Source organism: Oryctolagus cuniculus, chromosome 2 (genome assembly GCF_964237555.1).
Source record: "Oryctolagus cuniculus chromosome 2, mOryCun1.1, whole genome shotgun sequence".
Taxonomy (NCBI): domain Eukaryota; kingdom Metazoa; phylum Chordata; class Mammalia; order Lagomorpha; family Leporidae; genus Oryctolagus; species Oryctolagus cuniculus.
In genome coordinates, this window is record NC_091433.1 from 112,016,562 (window position 1) to 112,042,290 (window position 25,729).

A 25,729-nucleotide genomic window follows, 5' to 3' on the forward strand; every position below is an offset into this window, starting at 1 on the left:
TCCATCTAGTGAAGTGAAATTCTCTGGAAGTTATTTCATTGTTTTGGTAAATAACTCCTACTTTAAAAATGTCCCGGGGCCAGCACTGTGGTGTAGCAGGTAAAGCCATTGCCTACAGTGCCGGCATCCCATATGGGTGCGGTTTGAGTCCCGGCTGTTCCACTTCCGATCCAGCTCTCTGCTATGGCCTGGGGAAGCAGAGATGGCCCAAGTCCTTAGGCCCCCGCACCCATGTGGGAGACCTGGAAGAAGCTCCTGGCTTCGGATCAGAGCAGCTCCAGCCTTTGTGGCCAACTGTGGAGTGAACCAGCAGATGGAAGACCTCTCTCTCTCTCTGCCTCTCCTTCTCTCTCTGTGTAACTCTTAAAAAAAAAAAAAAAAAAAAAAAAAGTTCCAGGAGGTATATAGCTGTTGATTTTCTTTTAAATAAGATTTTTTAGGAGCTGGTGCGTGGTGCAGTGGTTAATGCCCTGGCGTGAAGCGCTAGCAATCCCATATGGGTTCCGGTTTGAGACCTGGCTGCTCCACTTCCGATCCAGCTCTCTGCTGTGGCCTGGGAAAGCAGTAGGAGATGGCCCAAGCCCTTGGGCTCCTGCACCCATGTGGGAGACCAGGAAGAAGCTCCTGGCTCCTGGCTTCAGATTGGTGCAGCTCCGGCCACTGTGGCCAACTGGGGAGTAAACCAGCAGATGGAAGACCTCTCTCTCTCTGCCTCTTCTCTCTCTGTGTAACTCTGACTTTCAAATAAATAAATCTTTAAAAAATTTTTTTTAAAAATTTACTTAAGAGGCAGAGACAGAGAAATAGACCAAGGGAGCTCCCTACTGCTGCTCTACTTCTCAAATGCCCACAATCCCTGAGGGGTCAGAAACTCAGTCCAGGTCTCCCACATGGGTGGCAGAAGTCCAACCGTCACTGTTACCTCCCAGGGTCGGATTAGCAGGAAGCTGGAGTCAGAAGCCAAAGCCAGGTATTGACTCCAGGTAATCTGATGTGGGATGCAGGTGTCTTAACCGGCAGGTCAAATGCCAGCCCCAGCAATGATACAGATGATTGGTAAATCAATAGTTGTCAGAATGGTTAAAATATGGCCCATATTAGTCTGTGAGATGGCAAAGTCATACGTAAATTAGGATTCAACCCAGAACTATAAAGATCTATTAGATTGCGCGGGGGGGGGGGGGGGGTCACACTTGGAATGGAGTGAAAATAGGATTATTTCTGAGTTTCATCATTACTACCTTTAAGCAAATCACTTAAAAAATTGAAAATACGATTTTACGAATATAGTAATTGGCTACATGTCTAAAATAAAATTTGTAGACACTTATTAAGGTCTAAAATGGGTTGTTTGTTACTCATTTATTCAATTATTTGTTACTCAAATAATTCCATGTCTTCTGCAGCCCTTTTATTTGTTATAAAGCAAAATAAATATACCTATACAAATGAGTTGGACTTTGCATACTTGCAAATGCTTCTACAGGCCTTCCCTTGTACTGCCTAGACAATTAAGACTTTATGAAGACAGTATGCCAAAGAAAAAACATCATACAGGTGATAATGCAATGAATGAATTTTAAGTTTTTTCTTTATGATTTTTTTCAAGTTTCCCATTTAGAATTTTCAAGAAAGCTATCACACTAAACGAACTGAATTTGGCATTAGGTAAGACACTCAAGCAGTGTAATACACACCCTTATCTTCTAGAATGTGCACGGAGTCTGCGGGGAGCTTGTGGAAGGGTGTGGATGCGAGCTGGGCAGCAGACGTGAAGTCCCCGATGCTCTGGGGACTGGGTGCCAGGGTTTTGTTGCAGCGAGTACCCCACACGGTTGAGTCATCCAAAAACTCCTCGGCATGAGGCACTTCCTACAACAGATAAATGGAAAAGTGCAGCAATCTCCTTGCTTAGTCCATGAAATTTAACACATTCACACATTTGATTAAAAAATATGCAGAATCAGGAAGAAAGGGATGTAAGCCTCTGCTAACACACACTGAGGGTCTGTTCTTTTCCCTAGAACTGGAATAGCTCATCTCTTACACCCCCCTGTGGAGTCAGCATCACAAGGTCACATTTTTGTTTTCAACTTTTACATTATTTTTTTAAATCCCAAAAAAGAGTAGGTTTATAGAAGAGTTACAAAGACAGTAGTTTCCCATGTTGAGCTTCCTCTACTATTCAGTACCCTCTTATTCAACTTGGTATATTTGTAAAAATTAAACAATTGTTGTGACCATAGACTTTATTTGTACTTCACTATTTTACCTCTATCTTCCTTTTCTGTTCTAGGTTCTCACGTTACTTAGTCTCCTCACATCTGTGGCCATCTATGGGTCTTTCTTGCACTGACACTTTTGAATGCTGGTCAGGAACTGTGTAGAATGTCGCTCTCCTTGGAGCTCCTGTGGCATTTTCTCATGATTAGACGAGGGAACAACATCTGGGGGTAAAGGGCCCTTCTGACCACGTGAGAGGCCACATGCTGCCAACACGACTTACTGCCGGCGAGGCTAACCCAATCACTTGGTTACATGGTAGCTACTAGGTTTCCCCACCGTGAGCTCTTTTTCCCTTTTCCCTTCTCTGTTAGAAGCAAGTCCCCAAGTCTAGCACATATTCAAAACAAAGGGAGTTAAACTTCCATACCCCACAAGGAAGAACATGAAAAAATCTGTGGATAAACATTAAACCACCACAGTACTTAGTTAAGTAATTTCATTGAGATACTGGATGAAGCACTTGCAAATAAATACCCTGTTTCTTAAGGCCTTAGTCATTAATGTTAGTATTTACCTATGGATCTTGCCTGTAGCAATTATTACTGTGGGGTTCTAATGGTGATTTTCTTTGTCTTAAAGATTTATTTATTTGAAAGAGCTACAGAAAAGGGGAGAGACTAACGGTGATTTTCCACTGCCACTCATCCCTTCCACATCACAAGGAAATCTTCCATGAAGATTTTCCTTCCTTCCCCATTTATTTATGTCAGTATGGATATTGACTTTATTTTTGAGTTATAATCCAATACTACTTTATTATACTTATTTTTCTTATTCAAACTGCTGTAGACCATTGGCTCCTTCAGGCTGGCTCTGGGGTTTCTCGGATAGGCCGGCCTCTCCCTTTTGTAGGACACTTCCTTACTTCCTGGCATTACAAGATGGCCCAAGCTCATCTTACATTTTTGCTGCCCCAGTCCTAGAGTCAGATATTTCTCCAACGAAACAAAGGTTCAAGTTTTACAGTCTACATGAAAAAAGACAGAAACTGCAGAGTCAGGATTACGCTGGACAAACCCCTTCAGTTATCCAGCACATGTGGTTTGTGTATGTACTTCATTGTCTTCATAAATTCCACCCCATCTCTTCCAACACTGGAGGCAAAAATGCTGGCTGTTTCTTCAGGCAGTGCAGGCTAAAGCACTGGCTTAAGTTTAGGGCCAGGATGTATAGAAAATAGTGTTTTTTCCAATCCAAGCATATACAATAGAAAAAGCACACATAATTGAACAGTTTAGTAAAATGCATTTCCAAAGTAATGCTAAAATATTTCAAATCTAGTCTCTTATGTGGGAAGTTTTTAAGAAGATTAAACAATTCTTTAGAAGGATTAGAGCTGGACAATAATTATATTCAGATGAATCCACTGTGCTGTGGAATCAAAAGTTCAGCACAGCTTCTCAGCAGGGTGACGAGTGATGACAGCACAGCATCATTCTCTGGTCCGTCACAGCCAGAGGCCTGCCAGGCTGGGAAGATGGTGAGGAAAATGCACCATGGGCAAGTACTCAGCGATGGGATAGAAGTGAATATGGGCAGGACACATGGCTGCTGGAACGGAAGTCATGGTGGGCCACGGAACAGGGAGAGCTTGCCTGCTGCAGTATACTGATAATGCATCTCAGTTTAATTCAGATTTGCTGGGTTTTCTCCCTAATAGTCCGCTGTGGGCCTTACTTCGTAGATCTAAGAAAAATATATATCCCAGGAGCTTCCTCCTATCTACAAAGAATCTCTGTGGGCAAGGACCACAGCAAACTTGTTTCTATTTTCCATACCTTTCACAGGGTCTGGCACATACCAGGAATACCAACTGCTGAATAGTGTCCTAGGAGAAGCCCATTTTTCATATAACATTGCATCTTCCGGTACAGTTTTACATGGGCCATATCATTTCATTGGCATCATCAATGAGTACAAGGAAGAGGAAAGGTTGTTAGACCCACTTAACAGATGGAGTAGAGATTGCTTACATTTGGTTCTGAAGGAAATTTGCTGACAGAGCGTTCTCCAAAGGTTCTGGTCCCCGTGGGCTTATTTTTAGGCTGTGGCAATCTAAGAAAAGATATGCAAAGTTATGAACAGTAGCTTAAGGATGTAAATGCTATCACTTGAGTACTATAAAAGCACTCCACTTAGTCCTATTTAATGAGTTAATATTAACATAGACAGTGCTTGCTTTTGTAGCAGTCTAGCAAAACTGAATGCTAAATGAATTAACTTGTTAAAGCAGACTTACAGAAAACACAGAAATTTCTGAAACAGTGTCATCCATTAAAGACCAAGGATGCCACATGTTTTATTTCTGAGAGCTGACCATGCCTTTCTCTTTTCTACCTCAGTAGGAATTTCTTCCGGATTATGCTATCTGTAACTCACTCTGCCATCTCTTTTTCCATGGTTTACATGACTAAGAGAATTCATGGATTTGCCCTCCAGATATGGCTCTCTAATGGAATGTCCCTGCACTCGACCACAGATTCTCTCTGCATTACCCAACATACACCAATGGCTTTTCTGCTCATCAATCCTGCAAACATAAACATGGACACCTGTACTGGCGAATTCATTCATGTCTAATACAAGTTCCAATCTACAGAATCCCTCATTTCTCTTATAACTTATGTCCTGCTAGTTTCCTTTTGCTTTTGCTGTGGGAGACTGCTCGCTCTCTTGGATTCCTGCCAGCACCACAGACCTGAAGAACTCGAGCAATGTGCTCCCAATCACATGGACAAAAGGCTCCACAGTGGCAGAGCTGGCAATGGAACCCAGACCATCTGATCCACAGTGCATACTCCGCCTACCACCACCTTCAGTGCTGGAGGCGCCTCTGCAGGCCCCAAGACACGGGGACACATGCATCTCTCCTGATGTGATTTTAACCAGATGTTTCTTTACCCGTAGTTTTCTTTGTTTCCATCTTCAAACACAGGAAAAGTAGAAGTCAGTGTAGAGATAATATTATTGACTCCCCAAGCCCCAGAAGATCCTGCATTTTCTGCAACAGAATAGAAAAAAAAAATCATTTCATTATTATGTTAGGAAAAAACCCTCACTATCTTTTACTTTAAACCTCAACTACAAAAAAAGAAAAAGAAATAATGGCTTATGGAAAAGAACTGATACCAGTTTTTTAAACACTAGAAGATACAACAAGTCACTGTGCAGTGAGATGAAATGACCCAATGGTCAGAGAGTCTGGCACTCAAGCCCCAGAGTTCCTGCCACATTTAAAGCACGGTGGTCCATCAATCTCCAAGACACTGCTAGTGTCACCTGACTCACAAAAAAGAGGCTCTTGTTGCTTGTGTTCTCCATTTCCTATATGGAAGAGCTAAGTGTCTGGCTTTTCATTTCACGAATTAACCTTCTAGATTTACATATATTTTTGCTCCTGAATCTAATCAATTCCTACTTATGTTTATTATTATGTTCATGGCTTACAGCATGAATCTTGACTCTAGATACATGAGGGCCAGCTGCTGGCTTCCAGCACTTCATCCTGGCCACTTGTCTGCTGGGTGGTCTCAAGTCACCCCTTGGGTACTCGGCCCTTCCTGCCCACTCCCGCCCACAGGGACCATGTCCTTCTTTAGCACTCACACACAGAACACCTCCTCAAACACTGTCATATTTTCATTTCATTCCACTGCTCTTGTGTGACAAGCTAGTCAAGGGAAGGGCTACATCGTTTACAAAGCTTGATGTTTCCTGTGGCAATCATTCACAACGTCATATACATGGTAGCTTCAACATAAATTATTACTTTGAAACTGGGCTTCAAATGCATCTTCATTTTGATCTAGAGATGGCCATTCATCTTTGTCATCAGAGATGTCAGGAAGAGTAGGAGCCTGAAACATATTCATGATGAAACCTTAAAGAACAGAAAGAATACCTGTAAAAAGGTTGCAAAAGACTTCCAGTAACTTCTCACATGCTACACACTCAACAAAATGCTTTACCTAATGCTTCTTTCGTGTGCACAGTGGGAGAAGGCTGCACTTTGGATGGCGTTGCTTGAGCCATTCCCAGGGATGTGTTTGGAGTTGTGTGAAAAGAACCTGTGTTAGCAACCTTGTGTGCTTCACACCCTAGGAAAGGAAAGGCCACACAATATAGTGTCAGTACACAAGCCAGAAGGCACACAATCTAAGTAATCTATTACAATTACACCAGCTTACCATCATCTATAGCTATCATTTAAGACTTCCACTGGGGCTGGTGTTGTGGCACAGCAGGTTAAATAGCCGTGACATAAGCATTCCATATGAGCACCAGTTGGAATCCTGGATGCTCAGCTTCTGATCCAGTTCCCTGCTAATGTGCCTGGGAAAGCAACAGAAGATGGCCCAAGTCCTTGGACCCCTGCCACTGACATAGGAGACTGGGATGGAGTTCTAGGCTCCTGGCTTTAGCTTGGCCCAGGCTGGCCACTGTACTCATTTGTGGAGTGAACCAGTGGATAGAAGATCTCTATTTTTGTCTCTCTGCCTTTCAAATAAATAAATCTATCTTTTTTATGACTTCCATTATTAGTGCTTTCATATATTTCATGTCTATATTTATAGAACAGTCCCACAGATAAGGAAGGCAAGAATCATTCTTTTACAGAAAAGAAAGCAAAGGCTCAGAGAGTACGTGTTTGGTCTGAGATCATACAAAATCAGCAGCTTTGTCCCAAGTTTCCCATTTGCTCCATTGTACCCCAAGGACTACCTGTTCCTGGAAACACTGTAAATCTAAGACCAGCTTTCCATCTCACTCGCATGGACACAGACAACAGGGCACAAGGCCATGCGCAGCCTGGGCCCGTCTGCTCAGGTTCACTCACCTTCCTCTTCCTCCTGCTTCCCTGACTACGCTGGCTTCTCTGTCATGCTTTGAACACTCTGTGGATATTCCTGCCCAAGGGCTCAGCACTCGCTGCACCCTCTGCCTCAGACAGACTCCCCAGGCTAGCTGTGTGGGCAGCACCTTCCTTCAGGTCTTTGCCCAAAGAGCACCCTCTCTCACAGCTCAACCCCACAGCCCAGTGCAAAATTTCCTTCTCTCTTCACTTGGGTGAGGGTTTTCATCCTTTTAGCTCATGGTCACACTCCTAGCTCCCAACAACAGTACTGGAAGCCAGCAAGGGCTCAGTGAGCCTGGGTTCAATGAATGACTCTCCTGTTTGGAACAGCCCTGCTCCCCACTGGCATGTCAGCGGAAGGGATACCTCAGATACTCAGGAGGAAACAAGTGAAGACCCACTCTGTGTGTCTTTTTTTTTTTTTTTTTTTTTTTTAAATATTTATCTACTTGAGAGACAGAGAGTATGTGTTCCTACCTACTGGCTCACTCTTCAAATGACCACAATGGCCTGAACTAAGCAGAAGCTGGGAACTGGGAGCTCAATCCAGGTCTCCCAAGTGGGTGGCAGGAATCCAATTACTTGAGCCATCACCGCTGTCTCCCAGGGCTTGCATTGGCAGGATGCTGTAATCAGGAGTCAGAGCTGGGTGCAGAACCCTGCCAATCTGATATGGGCATGCACTGTGGACTAGCACTGTGACTGCTTGGTCAGACATCTGGCCCTGTGTCTCTTACACAAATGCTTTCACTAAATAGCAGCAAATAGTAGTACAATACTCCTAATTAAACACTGAATCATTTTTCCTATCTAACATACTAAAGGTGACTCTATTTTTTTCTAAGAAATTTAATTAAAGGTTTTTTTCCCCCACAAATTAAGTTTTGAAAGGACTCTAAACTAACAAAATGTGACTAGAAAATTAAAATGGCCCAAGTTTAAATAACTCCTATACTCCAAGCCCAGGGACACTAACACTTTTTAGATTTATTAAGATCTGAAGGCTACCTAAACCACAACCACAAAACAGACCTCTGAGACACCCAGACGCGTCTTGGCAAATCCATACCCATGAAGCATTACCTTCTCTTGTCTCTGCTCTGCTCTGCGGCTTGAATTCATGAATATTTTGACTTATATACCTGCAAGAGAAACCTCTTGAGACACACTAAAGAATATACGCTGGATGTGTTAAGAATCCTTGACTAATTTTCAAGAGACAATAGTAAGAGAATTAAGTCAGTGATTACAAGACTGCTAACATACAGATGCAACTGGTTAGCTCTACAGTGTAACTAGATGAAACAGTCATTTTGTTTTGAGGAAAAGCACTCTTACAAACAAATGCCAGGCACTATATGTTTGTGTGACAACAGTGATTCTATATCTTACCACCACAGTAACCATCCCTGTATGTGGTAAGAGGGGACAATGGCTTCAGCCCAGCACACGGAGCTGTGGATATCAATCCCAAGCTGCTCCAGCAGGAAGACACAAGGGAATGTGAGATGCATGGACAGTGACATCCCACCAAAACCAGGAAGCAAAGGCAACTGCAATTCAACTGCTTTATGCTCTTTGGTTACAAAGAGAACACTAAGGTTCAGGGTATGGAAACTTTCCAATTCAAGAGGAAAGTATGAAGGTAAAACAAATACTCAGACAGAGGCATGGAATAAGTAAGCTTGAAAGATTTGGGGCCAATGTTTTGATGACTTGGTTTTTCAACAACATACCCAGCTAAAAGTCATTTTTAAAAGCAGGAGCCACTCATCTTTTACATACTGTAGATCTATGCCATTCACATTGTGATCACCTTGAGGACCACCTCCAGCGTACCTGGAGTCTGTCGCTGGCTGGGCTGGCAAAGGACCAGCAGGTGCGATGGTCTGGCCGACGGCGGGAGGCACCAAAGCCGCAGTAGTACCATTTGCCACAAGAGGAACAGCAGCAAGTGCCTCTCTGGGTTTCTCACCCGCGTGCCTTGAGGTTTGCTGATGGATGGCTGGAAGACATGGAGCTGTGGGTTCCTGCTGGGAGCCTACAGCTGGCCTCACATGTGCTGAGTTAACCTGTCAGGCAAGCAAGTAGACAGAAACAACACCATGAAGTCCGAAACATTACTAAGCAGGAATGAGACAAAGCATAGCATCTGTCCTTGGTAGATAGATCCCCTCACCTTTTCAGCATTCTGAAACGGGCAGCCAACAACAAAAGAGACCACTCTATGTGACAGATGCTTCTAACCAGATACAACTGGCAGCTCATACTTCTAACCACGGAAAAATACTCAGCCTACACACGTGTACCGGTATTGCTGAAGTATCCCATTTCTCTTCACTGGACTTTGGGTAAAAATCAACAACCTATGTTAGCAAATGCTTATGAAGGTGGTCCCTTCATTAAAATATCCCTGGTGGCATTTTCTCTATGAGGCATAGGCAATGTAAATATTATCTGCTATAAAAATATGGCTCACAATAAGAAAGAGAATATACTTTTCATTTAAAATCTTTCTACTCACACATATTTACACTGCGATGAACACTTGAATGCTACAAGGTGAAAAGCCACGGACTGGGGTTTGTGGTATAGCAGGTTAAACTGTCACTTGGGACACCCTCAATCCACACTGCAAGGCCTGGGATTGAGTTCCACCTCTGCTTCTGATCCAGCTTCCTGCTAACACACACCCTGGGAAGCAGCAGATGATGGCTCAAGTACTTGGGTCCCTGCCGCCCACATGGAGACCTAGATTGAGTTCTAGGTTTCTGGCACAGCTCTGGATGTTGTGAGCATTTGGGGAGTGAACCAGCAGATGGAAGGAGGTCTCTGTCTCTGTCCCTCTTTCAAATAAAAATTTTAAAAAATTAAAAAGAGAGCTGCAACCTTTAAAAAAGAATGTTAATTGGGGTCAGCACTATGGCATAATATGCTAAGCCTCTGCCTGCAGCAATGGCATCCCATGTGGGAGCCAATTCATGTCCCAGCCACTCCAGGTCTCTGTTTATGGCCTGGGAAGGCAATGGAGCATGGCCTAAGTCCTTGGGCCCCTGCACCCACATGGGAAACCCATGGGAGAACCATAGGAGACTCCTGGCTACTGGCTTTGGATCGGCTCAGCTCTGGTTGTCGTAGCTATTTGGGGAGTAAACCAGCAGATGGAAGATCTTTCTCTCCCTCTCTGTCTGTAACTCTACCCTTCAAATAAATACATAAAAAAATCTCTAAAAAAAGAATGTTAATTCCTCACCATATAAAATATCCTAAAAATTAAGAAAAATACATTTATAAAAATAATTACATAGATAAGTGAACAAATATAAAAAGTTCATCCTTACAAGTCATCAAATAAGGTAACTTAAAATGACCTACACTACTGATTTGCCAAATTAATAAAGGTTAAAAATAATTTCAAAGAACTATCAATATATATAATGCCAAAGAACTATTTTGGGAAATAATAATCACAGAATTTCTCCATCAGATAGCAAAACACACAAGGAAGGGCTTTAGTAACGCACAATATAGAATGGTGAAGAGACTCACTGACTAAAACAAAAATGTAGATAATTTTAGAAATGGACCTTGTGTGCACACACACAGAAACTTCTGTGATAGAGATTTTAAATTAATGAAGAAGCTGAGCTGGTCAATAACGACAGGGACAACTTGCAATCCATTTGGAAAACATATCCCACATGACCCATATGCACAAGTTGGTTCCTTAAAGAAAGGCTTTGGACTAAAGACACAGCACTAAACATGTGCCGTGTCATCCACACACCCCCCCCCCCCCAATGATAGTGCAGGAACTCGAACACCTAAAGCAGCTGCTGGAGGGAGCAAGGGCACGAGTCTCTGATCTCTAGAGAAGTTCAGAATCTGCAATACTAGTTACACCTCACAATGGAAGTGAAGGTAGAGCTAAAAACACGAATGTGGAAGAAGAAAGGGTAGGGAAGGCAGTTCCCACGCCCCACCATGCAGCAGACAGAGGTCTCCTTTCTGGAGAAAGAGGCCCCTGGACTAGGGCTGCCCTGAGAAGCAGAAGGACCGAGTCAGTCTGCTTGCTCAGGGAGGACCTCTTGTCCCTTTCCTTGGCTTCCCAAACGCCAGCAGCTCAAGTTCACACTCTGAAATCAAAACATTCTGCTCTCAGGCCTCCATCTCCCCAGGAAATACACCTCCCAGTGAAGCCCCACTCACACAGCTACAGCTTCCTATGAGCCTTCCCAGCTCTGAGTTTGGATGAGAATACAGGAAAGAACATCAGACATCTCACAAAGGGCTTTCAATACAAAGAGTACAGAGTGAAACACATAAATGACACGTAAGAACAGGAAATCAAGGATTCTGAGACAGAAGGAGAAAAAATTAATATCCATCCTTAGACTAAGATATAGTGTCACAAAATAAAAATAGGCAGCTATGAAAATGAGCATTCATAACAAAAAAGCAATTAAGGAATTCAATAAGAAGGCCATAAAAAGATGGAGCTGGCACCGTGGCGCAATAGGTTAATCCTCTGCCTGTAGTGCCAGCATCCGATATGGGTGCCGGTTCTAGTCCCGGCTGCTCCACTTCCAATCCAGCTCTCTGCTGTGGCCTGGGAAAGCAGAAGATGGCCCAAGTGCTTAGACCCCTGCACCCACGTGAGAGACCTGAAAGAAGCTCTTGGCTCCTGGCTTCAGATTGGCGCAGCTCCAGCTGCTGTGGCCAACTGAAGAGTGAACCAATAGATGCAAGACCTTTCTGTCTCTCTCTCACTGTCTGTAACTCTTCCTATCAAATAACTAAATAAAATCTTAAAAAAAAAGGCAATAAAAGTAATGAAATCTAGAAAATTGGGAGGGGAGGGGAGGACAAAGTAGTAAAAGGGTGAAAAAAGCTAAGGAAGTAGGATGTTCAGTCTAGAACAGCCTAAGAGAGAATACATATGGGGGAACATTATTTAAAATAAACGCACCAAGCAAAAGTCCCAGAATTGCAGGGTTAAGTAACAGAGCAAAGACAAACGTCAAGCACATGGCACTCCCATGATATAACGTGTACACAGATGAGCTTGTATACTCTAGAGGACATGGGGTCACGTTCATGGAACCAGGAATTGCAACGACTTGGCTCCTCAACCCCGACAATGGAGTCAAAAGATATGGATGAGATCCCGAGTGGCTCTGAGGTCAGAGCTTTCCCAAGTAACCAGCAAAGCATGCGAGTAGGATATGATGATTTTTAGGCACCTAAGAGATGGCAACAGGTTAACTCCTCGACTATACCTTTGTGTTTTTTTTTTTTTTTTTTTTTTAAATTTATTTATTTACGTGAAAGAGTTACACAGAGAGAGAAGCAGAGGCAGAGAGAGGTCTTCCATCCGCTGGTTCAGATGGCTCCCCAGATGGCCACAATGGCTGGAGCTGTGCTGATCCAGCGCCAGGAACCAGGTGCTTATTCCTGGTCTCCCATGCGGGTGCAGGGGCCCAAGGACTTGGGCCATTCCCCACTGTTTTCTCAGGCCATAGCAGAGAGCTGGATTGGAAGTGGAGCAGCCGGGACTGGAACCAGTGCCCAAATGGGATACCGGCACTGTAGGCGGCGGCTTTTACCCGCCATGCCACAGTGCCAGCCCCTCAACCACGCTTTTATAAAAACACTACTGGAGACATGCACCTTCAAAACAGGGACCGTAGGAGAATTGCTGACATGGGAACCAGGGATACACCCCAAGGGAGGAGACGGGGTGGTCAGTTGCAGAGAGGCCAGCCTGCAGGAGGAAGACAGGAGCACTGGCAGGCATGGGGTCAAGCACAGGGAGAGGAATGGAGCTGATGAGTCTGAACACAAGGAAAGGGTGTTTTTAGTTTCTCCAGAGTGTGGGGAGAAACACAAGAAAAACAGAAAAGAGAAAAATAATGATAATTATTTTTATAATTTTGTGCAACTACCTAGGAAAAACATAAATTACACAAAAAGGGAAATTCAAATAATTAAGGAAAAAAATGGGAGCCAATGCTCTGGCTTAGTGGGTAAAGCCGTTGCCTGCAGTGCTGGCATCCCATATGGGTGCCGATTTGAGTCCCGGCTGCTCCACTTCTGATCCAGCTCTCTGCTATGGCCTGGGAGAGCGGAAGATGGCCCAAGTCCTTGGGCCCCAGCAACTGCGCGGGAGACCCAGAAGAAGCTCCTGGCTTCGGATCAGCTCAGCTCCAGCTGGTGCAGTCATTTAGGGAGTGAACAAGGGAATAGAAGACCTATCTTTCAAATAAAAAAAAAAAACCAATTCTTTAAAAAATATTCTATAATTTCAAAAGTATTTTCACTCTTCCATGAAGAGAAATCTAAATAGTCAAGAGATTTGCTGGCCTTCTAATACTTTTATTAAAAAAAGAAACAACCAAGTAGAAAAAAATGGACAAATCCATCAATTTAGAGAGAAAAAAATAGACACTACATATACATCTAAAAAAATTCAAATCTACCTGTGTGTCAGGGGTAGAAATCTGTAGAACTAACATTATCCAAACGTACATAAGAAGCAGACACTTCAGTGCACTGCTGATGCGTGTGCAGTTTCTGAGGGCACACTGCCGGGAAAGCTAGAATCTAAGCGACTCCACTTTTATCTTTCTAGAGAAATAGCTTCATAGGTACAAGAATGCTCACTGCAGCGTGACTCACAGCAGTTTCTACATGACACATGCCTTTCTGTAAGATCTCTCTGCAACACTAGTCAAAGAGCTGTAAGACATGCGGGAGAAAAGCAGAAAATAAGCCTTATTTATGCAGAAACTTCAACTGCATGCATGTGCATATTGATGCACATGAGTGAACACAAACTGCAGCAGTGAGCCATGAAGGAAAGTACTCATTTGTGCATGCATATACATCTACTACCACGCGCCCCTCACATACATACATATATGCATGCACATACAAATATACATACACAGCTTTCATTCAAGTTCTAAAAAAAAATCAACTGATCATGTACTATTTATTTATTTGAAAGATTTACACAGAGAGAGGAAAGGCAGAGATAGTGAGGTCTTCCATCCACTGGTTCATTCCCCAATTGGCTTCAATGGCCAGAGCTGTGTCAATCCAAAGCCAGGAGCCAGGAGCTTCTTCCAGGTCTCCCATGTGGTTGCAGGGGCCCAAGAGCTTGGGCTTGGGCCATCTTCTACTGCTTTCCCAGGCCATAGCTTAGAGCTGGATCAGAAGTGGAGCAGCTGGGTCTTGAACTGGTGCCCATAAGAGATGCCGGCTCTGCAGGCACTGGCTTTACTTGCCACGCCACAGTGCTAGCCCTGGTCATGTACTTTTATAATTTTCAAAATAGATAAGAAAATAAACTGCTTTATTTTCAGGATCTCCTATGCCATTGATAGATATAAACTATGTGAAGGATTAAGCAATCATATAGCTTAATGTATCTCCAATGTCACCCATTTATTAATTAATAATTTTAAGATAATATATGTGGTTCTACCACTCACTACCTTGCTCCTCTTCCAACGTGAAACAATAGCAAACAGAAAATAAACCCACATGACAAATTAATCTAAATACATAGTCAAATACTCATTTTATAATATGGTCCTTGTACAAAAACCAGAAAAAGGACTATACGTACCAATACAAGAATGTAAACATGTAAGCACGTGCCGCTCATGCTCTCACACATCCACACACACTAAACACACCACTTGCTCTGTTCTGTAACTTCCTTTCCTCATTCTATCTTTTGAACCTCACTCTGCATTAAATTAGCACACAATTTTGGCAAGTTGCGAATTTAATCAGCAGGATTAACTCTTACAATAGAGCACAGCAAGGAGCAAATCAATGCTCTCAGCAGCCCCTGGGCACAGGACGCACCAGCGTGGAGCATGTGTGTACCTCAGGCCTCTCCTGCAAAGTGGGCAGGTCCTCGTGTGACGTCTCCACCACTTGATGCAACTTCTTATGAAGTTCATCCATTTTCTGCTTTAGAAGCTGTTCTTCAAAAGCATTCGCTTCTTTCTTTTTCATATAATGTCTGTCTTCGTTCACTTTAGGAAAGATAAAGAATAGTTGGCATACAAAGCTTAAATCTCAGCCATCGGAGGGATACATGCAAAACAGGTTTAGAGTTGTATTTTTTTAGGATGCCATTTCTTATTTTTTTCCACATTTAATAGGTTTTAGAAATGACATTTGTATAACTTTCTAATTATAATTTTTACCTGCCCTTTCTAAATTATAATTTTATGTTAAGTTCAGAGTATCTAAGTTACAAAAATATGTTGATCAACAATATTTGATAATAGCATAATGCAGTACCACACACTTCCTGTAAAACCATCATGATGTTTCAAATCAGTTGAAAAATGGCTCTCATTTCAACTGTTAAAAGATACAAATTTCTATGGACTTCCTAGGAAGAGGTGACAGGGAAGGGCACTCCAGCATCAGGGCATCAGGCACCTGCAGTCAGTGGGTCCCACTTCCAGACCTGGTTCTCACAGCAACACCCAGGCCAATCAGAATCTGGCAAGTGAAAGGCACAGCAAAATAATAGGTCTTCTGTGAGGGTTTAACTGACTGAAAAACGATGAGCAAAAGAAAGGCCCGCTGCACAGCTATAGCAGAAAAATCTCGGTGTAAAATCCCTGAGGGAAACAAAGGCTAATTTTCCTCTCTGTGAGGGACACACTGTTACAGCAAAGCAGTTTCCTCCTGAGGAACAAAACTGAACCCACTGCAACAGCCATAAACGACACAGCCCTTTGATCAGGACAGGGCTCTCTGCAGTAGGTGTAGATCTTGGAAGATACCACCTCAACTACAGCCCCTAGCCTAATCCTTTTACAGTACAAATCATGACCTAGAGATATAGTTATTATATTTATAAGTTTAAATTCATATGTAGAATGCTGAAAATACCAAGTATCTATTTCACAAAAATTAAGGCAACACTTGCTACTATAAGCTTTGCTGCCAACAATGGATTTAGTCCTTGGACCCACGTGGCTGCCCTGCAGGTGTTGAAGATCGATTCCTGGGATGAGTTCATCCTTAGGATGAGCTGGAGACTTCCACAGTCTCTGCATAGTCAAAAATGAAATCATACTTAGTCAAAAAATGAAATTACTCAGAGATGAGTATTATTTTAAGTGACATAAGAATTAACTCAGGGGGCCAGTGCTGTGGCATGGCGAGTAAGGCTGCCACTTGTAGTGCCGGCATCCCATATGGGTGCTGGTTCTAGTCCCAGCTGCTTCACTTCCTATCCAGCTCTCTGCTGTGGCCTGGGAAAGCAGTGGAAGATGGCCCAAGCCCAAGCCTGTAGGCCCCTGCACCCACGTGGATCCAGAAGAAGCTCCTGGCTCCTGGCTTTGGATTGGCACAGCTCTGGCCATTGCAGCCAACTGGGGAGTAAACCAGCGGATAGAGGACCTCTCTAACTGTGACGTTCAAATAAATAAATCTTTTTATATATATATATATATATAAAAAAAGAATAACTCAGAATGTAAGACTGTAAGTACCCCATTGCTCGTGCTTTCTCCGTTGATTGTATTTCTGAGCTCGCAGTTCTTCAAAGGAAAACTCTGATTCCCCGCGGATAAGCTTCTCCTTACAGTACATGACGACCTGCTGAATGTCAGCTTGGGCTGCCACAGACGAGTGTGCAGAATATTCTGATTTGGAAATCATGACTACCCTCTGTTCCCTACAGGGGGAAAACACATGATTTACAACACTGTATTGAGGTAGCTCTAAAAGGAAACTAAACGGACTAATGTACTACTGGTACTTGCTTATTTGATTCTTTATCATGAGCTGAAGATACCACTCCAGGAAGTTCTGAACCCTGTAAGACAGAAAGTAAACATAAGCATTCACTTATCTGAAAAGAAACGCTCACAAAACAAAATGAAAATTCTGGAGGCAAGGGGGCCTTAATCTCAGGCACATTTATGTGTTTTTTTTTGACAGGTAGAGTTAGACAGTGAGAGAGACAGAGAAAGGTCTTCCTTCCGTTGGTTCACCCCCAAATGGCCGCTAATGCCGGCGTTCTGTGCCGATCCAAAGTCAGGAGCCAGGTGCTTCCTCCTGGTCTCCCATGCGGGTGCAGGGGCCAAGCACTTGGGCCATCCTCCACTGCACTCCCTGGCCACAGCAGAGAGCTGGCCTGGAAGAGGAGACAGAATCTGGCGCCCCAACCGGGACTAGAAAATGGGGTGCCGGCACCGCAGGCGGAGGGTTAGCCTAGTGAGCCGTGGCGCCGGCTATGTGTTCTTTTAAAATATGCTGTATATCCGAAGATGTAGTCTGTATCATCAATGTTATGAAAATTTTGCCAACTACAGAGCCCAATTAGAAAGAAAATTTCTGGGGCCAGTGCTGTGTGTAGCAGGTAAAAACCACCACCTGCAGTGCCGGCATCCCATATGGGTGCCAGTTCAAGTCCCAGCTGCTCCACTTCCAATCCAGCTCTCTGCTATGGCCTGGGAAAGCAGTAGAAGATGGACCATGTCCTTGGGCACCTCTCCTTCTCTCTCTCCCTTTCAAATAAATAAATAAATCTTTAAGGAAAAAAAAAAAACAACTTCTACTCGGTAGTAGAGATGCGCAACAATCTCCCTTCAATTCATGGTCCAGGAGCTGGGCTGTGTGCAGGGAATTCACAATCAAATAGCTATATTAAAAAAAAATTAACAGTTTCTTCTGGTACTACTCGTACCCTCAGGGTACACCTTACACGTCACACTATGAACTGGGGCAAGGAATGTGACCAGAAGAAAGACCCATCTTGTTGTCTACAAACCTAGACAGGGTATTAGGCAAGCAAGTGTAGGATGTAAACTGTACCACCTATCAAGTTTACAGATGTACAGTCTACATCTAGGAACGTGCTACGTCAACAAGACCTGCACACGCCCTTCCACTGGGTCAAGCTTCAAGGAGGTCCCTGGAGAACTTTGAAAGTGCAAACACAGAATGAAGAAGGGAGGCTGCTGGAAAATCTGAGGCTGAAAGGAGAGATCCGAGCAGTTCGCATGCTCATACGCCTTCAGGACAAGAGACCTTGATAGGGACAGAAGACAGGCACAACCAGAGTCCATTTTCTCCCACTGGAATGGCAGGGAAACGTGCAGTGATATTCACTGATTGGTGGCAGAAACTGACAAGAAGTCATCTGATACCTTCTGCCATCTCATTGCATATTTGCCAAGGAGAAGGAGGAGGGAGAAGGGAGAGGAAGAGGGAAAGAGAGAGGGAAAGGGGAGGGAGAGGGAGAGAGGTGTTAAGGGCAGGCAGAGTCCAAGTTTGAAAAGAAGTTTAAAGTCACTATAATTTGGAATGAAAGAGTAAACTGGGGAACACAGTGGCCTGGGAGTATTGGAGCCTTGGTTGAGGTTACAGGCACCAACCTTGAGGTTCTAGGTTTTTACACAGGACTCAGGAACCTCTAGGTGGGTGTGATCCAAGGTAGGGATCTCCTGGACCAGTGTGAGAGAGGCCAGCAGAACAAAGGTGAGGATGTTAGCGGGGGAGAAGCTGCAGGGGAGGATGTGAAGATACGAGGTTGTGTGGTAGGGGTTCCCAGGTCAGCCCAGCCAGGCTTGTTGATGAGATGAGAGGCTCAGATGAGCAGGCTCAGGGCGTTGCTACAGGAGGAGGTGGACATGGAGGCTAGTGTCACAGGAGACAATGCTAATGAGATGAGTAGCCAAGGTAGACGCAGAAGGTAGTCAGGATGGCCGTTAATCCCATTCCTAGTTAAATACTGCAAACACTACTGTTACCTGATTCTTAGAAATGCAGGCTGAGTTCTTTCCTGGATTTGATTTTGATGTTGTCATTTGGTTAAAAATCTGAGCATTATGCAGAGGTTCTGAGGTTTTAGCTACATGAGGAAAAGAAGACAAGATATGGGTAAAATCATTTAAATGAAATTATCACAATACATTCTCCTGATCTTTCCATACGTCGTGGAAAAAACAAATCAACTCATTCACACTGCCTCAGAAAATCTTTTTTAAGCAAAATATTATAATTTTCTGATCAATTAAAAATGACCAAGGAGGCCGGTGTCACGGCTCAATAGGCTAATCCTCCGCCTGCGGCGCCGGCACCCAGGGTTCTAGTCCTAGTCGGGGCGCCGAATTCTGTCCTGGTTGCCCCTCTTCCAGGCCAGCTCTCTGCTGTGGCCCAGGAGTGCAGTGGAGGATGGCCCAAGTGCTTGGGCCCTGCACCCCATGGGAGACCAGGAGAAGCACCTGGCTCCTGCCTTCGGATCAGCGCGGTGCGACGGCCGCGGCAGCCATTGGAGGGTGAACCAATGGCAAAGGAAGACCTTTCTCTCTCTCTCTCACTATCCACTCTGCCTGTCAAAAAAAAAAAAAAAAAAAAAAAGACTAAGGAAGTACCCAAAAGAAATGTATAAACCGTTTTAAGTAAGATAGTTAATACTTATTGCTAAAATGTGATCTTTATTTCTGAGAAAAACAATTACTGCATTTCTTAAAAAGTCACATTAACTACATCTGATTCAACCCAGAATAGAGGGAGTTCAGAGTAAGTATTATCGTAAGGTGTGTTTTCTTCTTTTTAAATTCTAAAAAGACAGTGAAATCATCAAGCCTTCCCTATAGGTTTGCTTTTTAAAGTACAAAGCCAGAGCAACCCTCTCTAGGGTTATGCCACAGTGAGTAGTATTATTATCAGAGTGCCTACCTTATTAACTAAGACAGTACAACTTGGTTTTCATGAAATACTAGATGGATTTGGCTGTTAAGAAAAAAGATCCTGGGGCTAGCATTGTGGCACAGCAGGTTAAACCTCTGCCTGCAACAACAGCATCCCATATCACAGCGCTGGTTCAAATCCTGGCTGCTCTGCTTCCGATCCAGCTCCCTGCTAATTTGCTTGGGAAAGCAGCAGGAGATGCCCAAGTGCTTGGGCCCCTGCCACTCAAGTGGGAGACAGGGATCCAGGTTCCTGGCACAGGCCAGGCCACTGTGGCCGTGTGGGGAGTGAACCAGGGACAGATGGACAATCTCTCTTTCTCTCTGTCCCTCCCTATCAATCTGCCTTTTAAACAAACAACATAAATCTTCTAAGAAAATCAGAAAAACAAAAACAAAAACAGTGCAGATTAGAGACTGAATTACCAACAGTGTATACATCCATCTGGTGAAAGACTGATAAAATGCTTACTTTACCTTGAGCAGGCAAGTGGATTTCAGCGAGGCGTATCTGAAACAACCTAAATGACAGTAGACAGGCATCAGTATAGATTATTAAGCTACAATTCAATACAATCCTTATCTGTATTAAAGTGGAAATTAAAGACAATAGATAGCTTAGGACGGGCATGCATTTGGCACAGCAGGAAAGTCATGCTCAGGACACTGACATCCCGTTTGGAGTGCCAGGTATGAATCCTAGCTCCGCTTCTCCTCCAGCTGCTGGCTGATGCACACCCTGCGAGACAGCAGATGATAACACATGCTTGCAGTTCTGGAACAAGTAGGGAAAATGCCAAAAGGTCTCTTTGATTCCTTTACTATTTCCAAAATTCCTAAATAAGGGATATTTAATTATGGAAAACACAGAAATTGTGAAAAAACAAAGTTATTCATTAAGATATCCATCATGTTGTTCCTTATGAAAATCAAAATGTGAGGCCAGAGTTGTAAAGCAGAGGGTAAAGCTGCTGCCTGTGACACAGACATCCTATGTGGATGCCAGTTCAAGTCCCAGCTGCTCTGCTTCTGATCCAGCTCCCTGCTAGTTCACATGCGAAAGCAGCGGAAGATGGCAACAGTGCTTAGACCACTGCACCCACATGAGAGACGCACATGAAGCTCCTGGCTTCTGGCTTCAGCCTGGCCCAGCCCTAGCTGTTGCAGTCATTTGGGGAGAAGAATGAACCAGAGGATCAAAGATCTCACTTGGGGCCTGCACTGTGGCATAGTGGGTAAAGCTGCCACCTTTAGTGCCGGCATCCCATATGGGCGCTGGTTCAGGACCTTGCTACTTCATTTCCAATCCAGCTCTCTGCTGTGGCTTGGGAAAGCAGTGGAGGATGGCCGAAGTCCTTGGGCCCCTGTACCCATGTGGGAGACCTGGAAGAAGCTCCTGAATCCTGGCTTCGGATCAGTGCAGCCCCAGCAGTTGCGGTCAACTGAGGAGTGAACCAGTGGATGGCAGACCCCTCTCTCTGTGTAACTCTTTCAAATAAATAAATTTAAAAAATAAAAAAAGATCTCGCTTGCTCTGTGTCTCCCTTACTATAATTCTGCCTTTCAAATAAATCAATCTATCTAAAAAACAAAAACAAAAACCAAGGGGCCGGCACAGTGGCTCACTTGGTTAATCCTCCACCTGAGGCGCCGGGTTCTAGTCCCGGTTGCTCCTCTTCCAGTCCAGCTCTCTGCTGTGGCCCGGGAAGGCAGTGGAGGATGGCCCAAGTGCTTGGGCTCTTGCACCCGCATGAGAGACCAGGGAAAAGCACCTGGCTCCTGGCTGCGGATTGGCGTAGCTCCAGCCATAGCGGCCATTTGGGGGGTAAACAAACAGAAGGAAGACCTTTCTCTCTGTCTCTCTCTCTCTAACTCTATCTGTCAAAAACCAAAAAACAAAACAAAGATGCTACAAACAATATCAGTGTTCAGTTAGGGCATGGTTAAATTATGACGTATCTGGGGCCGGCACTGTGGTGCAGTGTGTAAAGCTGCTGCTGCAGCACCAGCATCCCATATAGGCGCCAGTTCAAGAACCGGCTATTCCACTTCTGATCCAGCTCTCTGATGTGGCCTGGGAAAGCAGTAGAAGATGGCCCACGTCCTTGGGCCCCTGCACCCACATGGGAGACCCGGAAGAAGCTCCTGTCTCCGGGTTTGGATTGGCCCAGCTCCAGCCATTGTGGTTAACTGGGGAGTAAACCAGGGGATGGAAGACTTCTCTCTCTCTGCCTCTCCTTCTCTGTGTAACTCTGACTTCCAAATAAAGAAATCTTTAAAAGAAAAAATTATGACACATCTTTGAAAGACTTCAAAACTACTTTAGTGGTAGTTAGAAGTTCATCATTTCTTAAGGACAGTTTCAACTTGGGTAGGTATAACTAGATAGAATGATCCGCTGTCAAAACGCGTAGAGATACATGTGCAGCCTACAGGAAAGCAAGTAGAAGGAAAGTCACAAGAATAATTCCGGACAGATTCCTTTTCTTCACACATTTCTGTATCAATCACATTTTCCACAAGAAATGTGCTTGTAGAAACAGGTAACCTTAACAACCGTTAAGAGCAAGTGTCATGTTTAAAGGCAGAAACATTGCCCGTTTCATCCTGAAACCACCTGTATTGTTGCTGCAGCAGCTCTCGCGGCTCAGCCTGGTTCTGAATTCCTCTGCGGAAAACGGCACTGGCATGCTGCAGCTCCCCCTGCGCTTCCAGATGTCCTGCCCAGGATACGTACAAAGGGGACGACTGGGTCCCGATCCCATGGTTGTACAGAAACTCAAAAAACTGATGAAGGTCGCTGTTGTATTCAGCCTGCAGGAACCCAAAGCAAAGAAGACATAAGGACAAAAGAACTGCTGGTCTAGGCAGGTCTGGCCCACAGTCATCAGTCTTCGTGGAGGCTCAAGGTATACTGTGTAAGGAAGGCGGGCATTGGTCTTGGATGGCAAACCCACAAGGCAGGCTCATCCTTTCTTTCCCTTGACATCAATATCCCCAAAATTACCCACACTAATTCTCAAGATAGTAGGATCTATAATGACCTATTACCCAAAGCACTCAGTCTGAGCTTGTTCAAGTTCCATAGGGTGCCTCTAATTGTAGTTTTTTTTTTTTTTTTTTTTGACAGGCAGAGTGGACAGTGAGAGAGAGAGACAGAGAGAAAGGTCTTCCTTTGCCGTTGGTTCACCCTCCAATGGCCGCCGCAGCCGGCGCGCTGCAGCCAGCGCACCGCGCTGATCTGAAGGCAGGAGCCAGGTGCTTCTCCTGGTCTCCCATGGGGTGCAGGGCCCAAGGACTTGGGCCATCCTCCACTGCACTCACCGGCGCCGCGGCTCAATAGGCTAATCCTCCGCCTAGTGGCGCCGGCACACCAGGTTCTAGTCCGGGTCGGGGCACCGGATTCTGTCCCAGTTGCCCCTCTTCCAGGCCAGCTCTCTGCTGTGGCCAGGGAGTGCAGTGGAGGATGGCCCAAGTGCTTGGGCCCTGCACCCCATGGGAGACCAGGAGAAGCACCTGGCTCCTGCCATCGGATCAGCGCGGTGCGCCGGCCGCAGCGCACCGGCCGCGGCGGCCATTGGAGGGTGAACCAACGGCAAAGGAAGACCTTTCTCCCTGTCTCTCTCTCTCACTGTCCACTCTGCCTGTCAAAAAAAAAAAAAAAAATTTTTTTTAAATCCATTAAACAAATTCATGCTTACTCCTTGGGCTGCATTCATGATTTTATTACTAGTGCTCATCCCACAAGCCTTTAGCTGCAGACTGAAGTCCTAGCCTTTTCATTTAAAGCTGAACCTGAGACAGCTTTCTCCTTTATTACTAAGTGCAGTTTCTGGAAGCTACAATTTCTTAGTTACTCACAGTGAATTTAATTCACTCCCAGGAACTGTCTTGAGACCTAGGAGTGTCTGCTTATTGTCCCTCCTCTAAACATACTTCTCATGCAACAAGCCTTTTAATTTAATGGTTTCCATCCCATGCTGTAGCATTTACAGACTTGATACGCAGAGATGAAGCATTTTAAAAATAAATCACTGACTCTACAATATACAAGCCAAACACACATCTGGCCAAATAACTTTTAAAAATGTTATGACTGGAAACAATTACAATAAGACAATCTAACATGATGTTAAAATGTCAGAAAGAGAGCAGAGTAAGATCCTACACTGATCATCTGATACCTTGAGAGAGAGAGAGAGCTGGGCAAGCCGGGTGAGAGACTATAGGGCCTGGTTTCACTGAGATACTAATAAAAGATGCATTGAATAAGGTAGGAAGAAAAAAGTTGCCTGCGTCACCCTTCCCCCTTTTTGGAACAGCACAGGGTGGACAGAGGTGCTTCTGGTTTGGAGAGGGAGAGGGAATTAAGACCAGGCCTTGGTACCAGGCCTTTGACAGAGAACCCCAGTGCTGGGTTCTGCTCAGGGACTGCCTCTACCACCCTTCCCCTAACCTCGATCAGCACAGACCAGAGGAAGACTCCACTGCTGGAGAGTGAATGGGCCCAGACTCCACACTGAAGAGCAAGGTGATACAGGAAGGCCTTACAATGAAGAGAACAAAGCACACAGCACTTGCCACTCTGTCTCTTGAGATGAGCCTGGAATCAAGTGGGACTTTGTTTAACAGTCCTCACATCAGACCCACGAGGCATTCATTGCTGGAGAATCCTGGAGCACTCACGGGCTGCAGCTGCTCTGGGCGGCCATCTCCACAAATCCAATCCTGTGAACCACCAAGGAGGCCCTGCCAACCTTCCCACGGCTCTGGCCTGGGGAGAACCCGGGCGGCACACTCTGAGTGTTTTCACCTGCAAGACTCAGATAACAGCGGGGTCTGCCCTGTGTTGCTCAGAAGCAGCAAACGCAGCTCTGTGCATTCATCCTGTGCCCCTGGAGGAGACAAGCAGCTTCTCCTGGGTGGCGCAGCGTGCTGAGGCCCCAGGCAAGCAACTGGGTGGCTCCAACTACCGCACTGGGATGAGCAGCCGTTCTCAGAAGCTCAGCCCTCTGAGGACCTGAGAAGCAGGTATTCGGCCCCACCCATCCACCGTGTGCTCCAGGAAGCAGATGGGCAGGCCTCCCAGATCAGGTTGGCACCCAGAGGCCCCATCAAAGCTCCCCGCGCAGCCCCAGACATTGAGAGTTGCCCTATCTGGGCACACTGGTACAGCCCAGCCCTACGCAATCCTCAGCTCTCCACTCTGCTACCAGGGCCACACCTGGGAGTGCACACATGACCCATAAACAGGTGCGTTTCACTCAGAGCTGCCAGTGTACCTGTCCCACCTGCATCCCACCTGGTGACACAGGCCATGAGCCTTGCAGCCCAGATACTGCCAATGCTGACCACGCTGAAGCAGCTACAGGGACATTGTATTAAAGCTCCCACCCAGACCTAAATCCAGGGCACAGTGGTCAACTGATACTCCAGAAACATCGCCAGCACGCTCTTCACTAAGAAAGTCCCCTATAAACCTGGGAGAAGCAACTGACCCACCAGATTCCGAAAAATCAACTCAAAGATGTAAGACACGTGAAGAAACAAGGAGACATGATGCCTCCAAAGGAACACAACAGCTCTCTATCAACAGGCCACAGAGAAAAGGAAACAGTTGTCTGAGAAAGTAAAAAAAATAACTCAAAGGAAACAATGAGATAAAAAAACACAGACAACTCAACAATAGTATGAAGACAATTTATGACATGAATGAGAAATTCATGAGCAAAAGAGAAAAAACAGTATAAAAAAAGGAGCAATCAGAAACTTTGAAGGTGAAGAACTCAATAAATGGAATTAAAATTACAGCTGAGATCTTCAGTATTACAATTGAGCAGGCAGAATTTCT

General features: G+C 44.8%; 1 protein-coding gene across 2 annotated transcripts in view; it reads right to left on the reverse strand.

Annotated features, from left to right (window-relative positions):
* BUB1 (BUB1 mitotic checkpoint serine/threonine kinase) overlaps positions 1 to 25,729 on the reverse strand; it is a 51,350-nt gene that overhangs the window by 18,170 nt on the left and 7,451 nt on the right. Inside the window, exons 4-16 of one of the 2 annotated variants that reach the window (XM_051836320.2) lie at positions 22,496 to 22,692; positions 20,356 to 20,399; positions 18,937 to 19,037; positions 16,945 to 16,997; positions 16,672 to 16,856; positions 15,041 to 15,192; positions 8,981 to 9,213; positions 8,225 to 8,283; positions 6,255 to 6,383; positions 6,056 to 6,166; positions 5,188 to 5,287; positions 4,260 to 4,341; positions 1,698 to 1,872 (exon numbers count right to left, since the gene is read on the reverse strand). In XM_051836320.2, coding sequence (XP_051692280.1) covers positions 1,698 to 1,872; positions 4,260 to 4,341; positions 5,188 to 5,287; positions 6,056 to 6,166; positions 6,255 to 6,383; positions 8,225 to 8,283; positions 8,981 to 9,213; positions 15,041 to 15,192; positions 16,672 to 16,856; positions 16,945 to 16,997; positions 18,937 to 19,037; positions 20,356 to 20,399; positions 22,496 to 22,692 — 1,621 coding nt within the window. The remainder of the gene's footprint in view (positions 1 to 1,697; positions 1,873 to 4,259; positions 4,342 to 5,187; positions 5,288 to 6,055; positions 6,167 to 6,254; positions 6,384 to 8,224; positions 8,284 to 8,980; positions 9,214 to 15,040; positions 15,193 to 16,671; positions 16,857 to 16,944; positions 16,998 to 18,936; positions 19,038 to 20,355; positions 20,400 to 22,495; positions 22,693 to 25,729) is intronic. The other variant, XM_051836327.2, reaches the window with a different exon arrangement.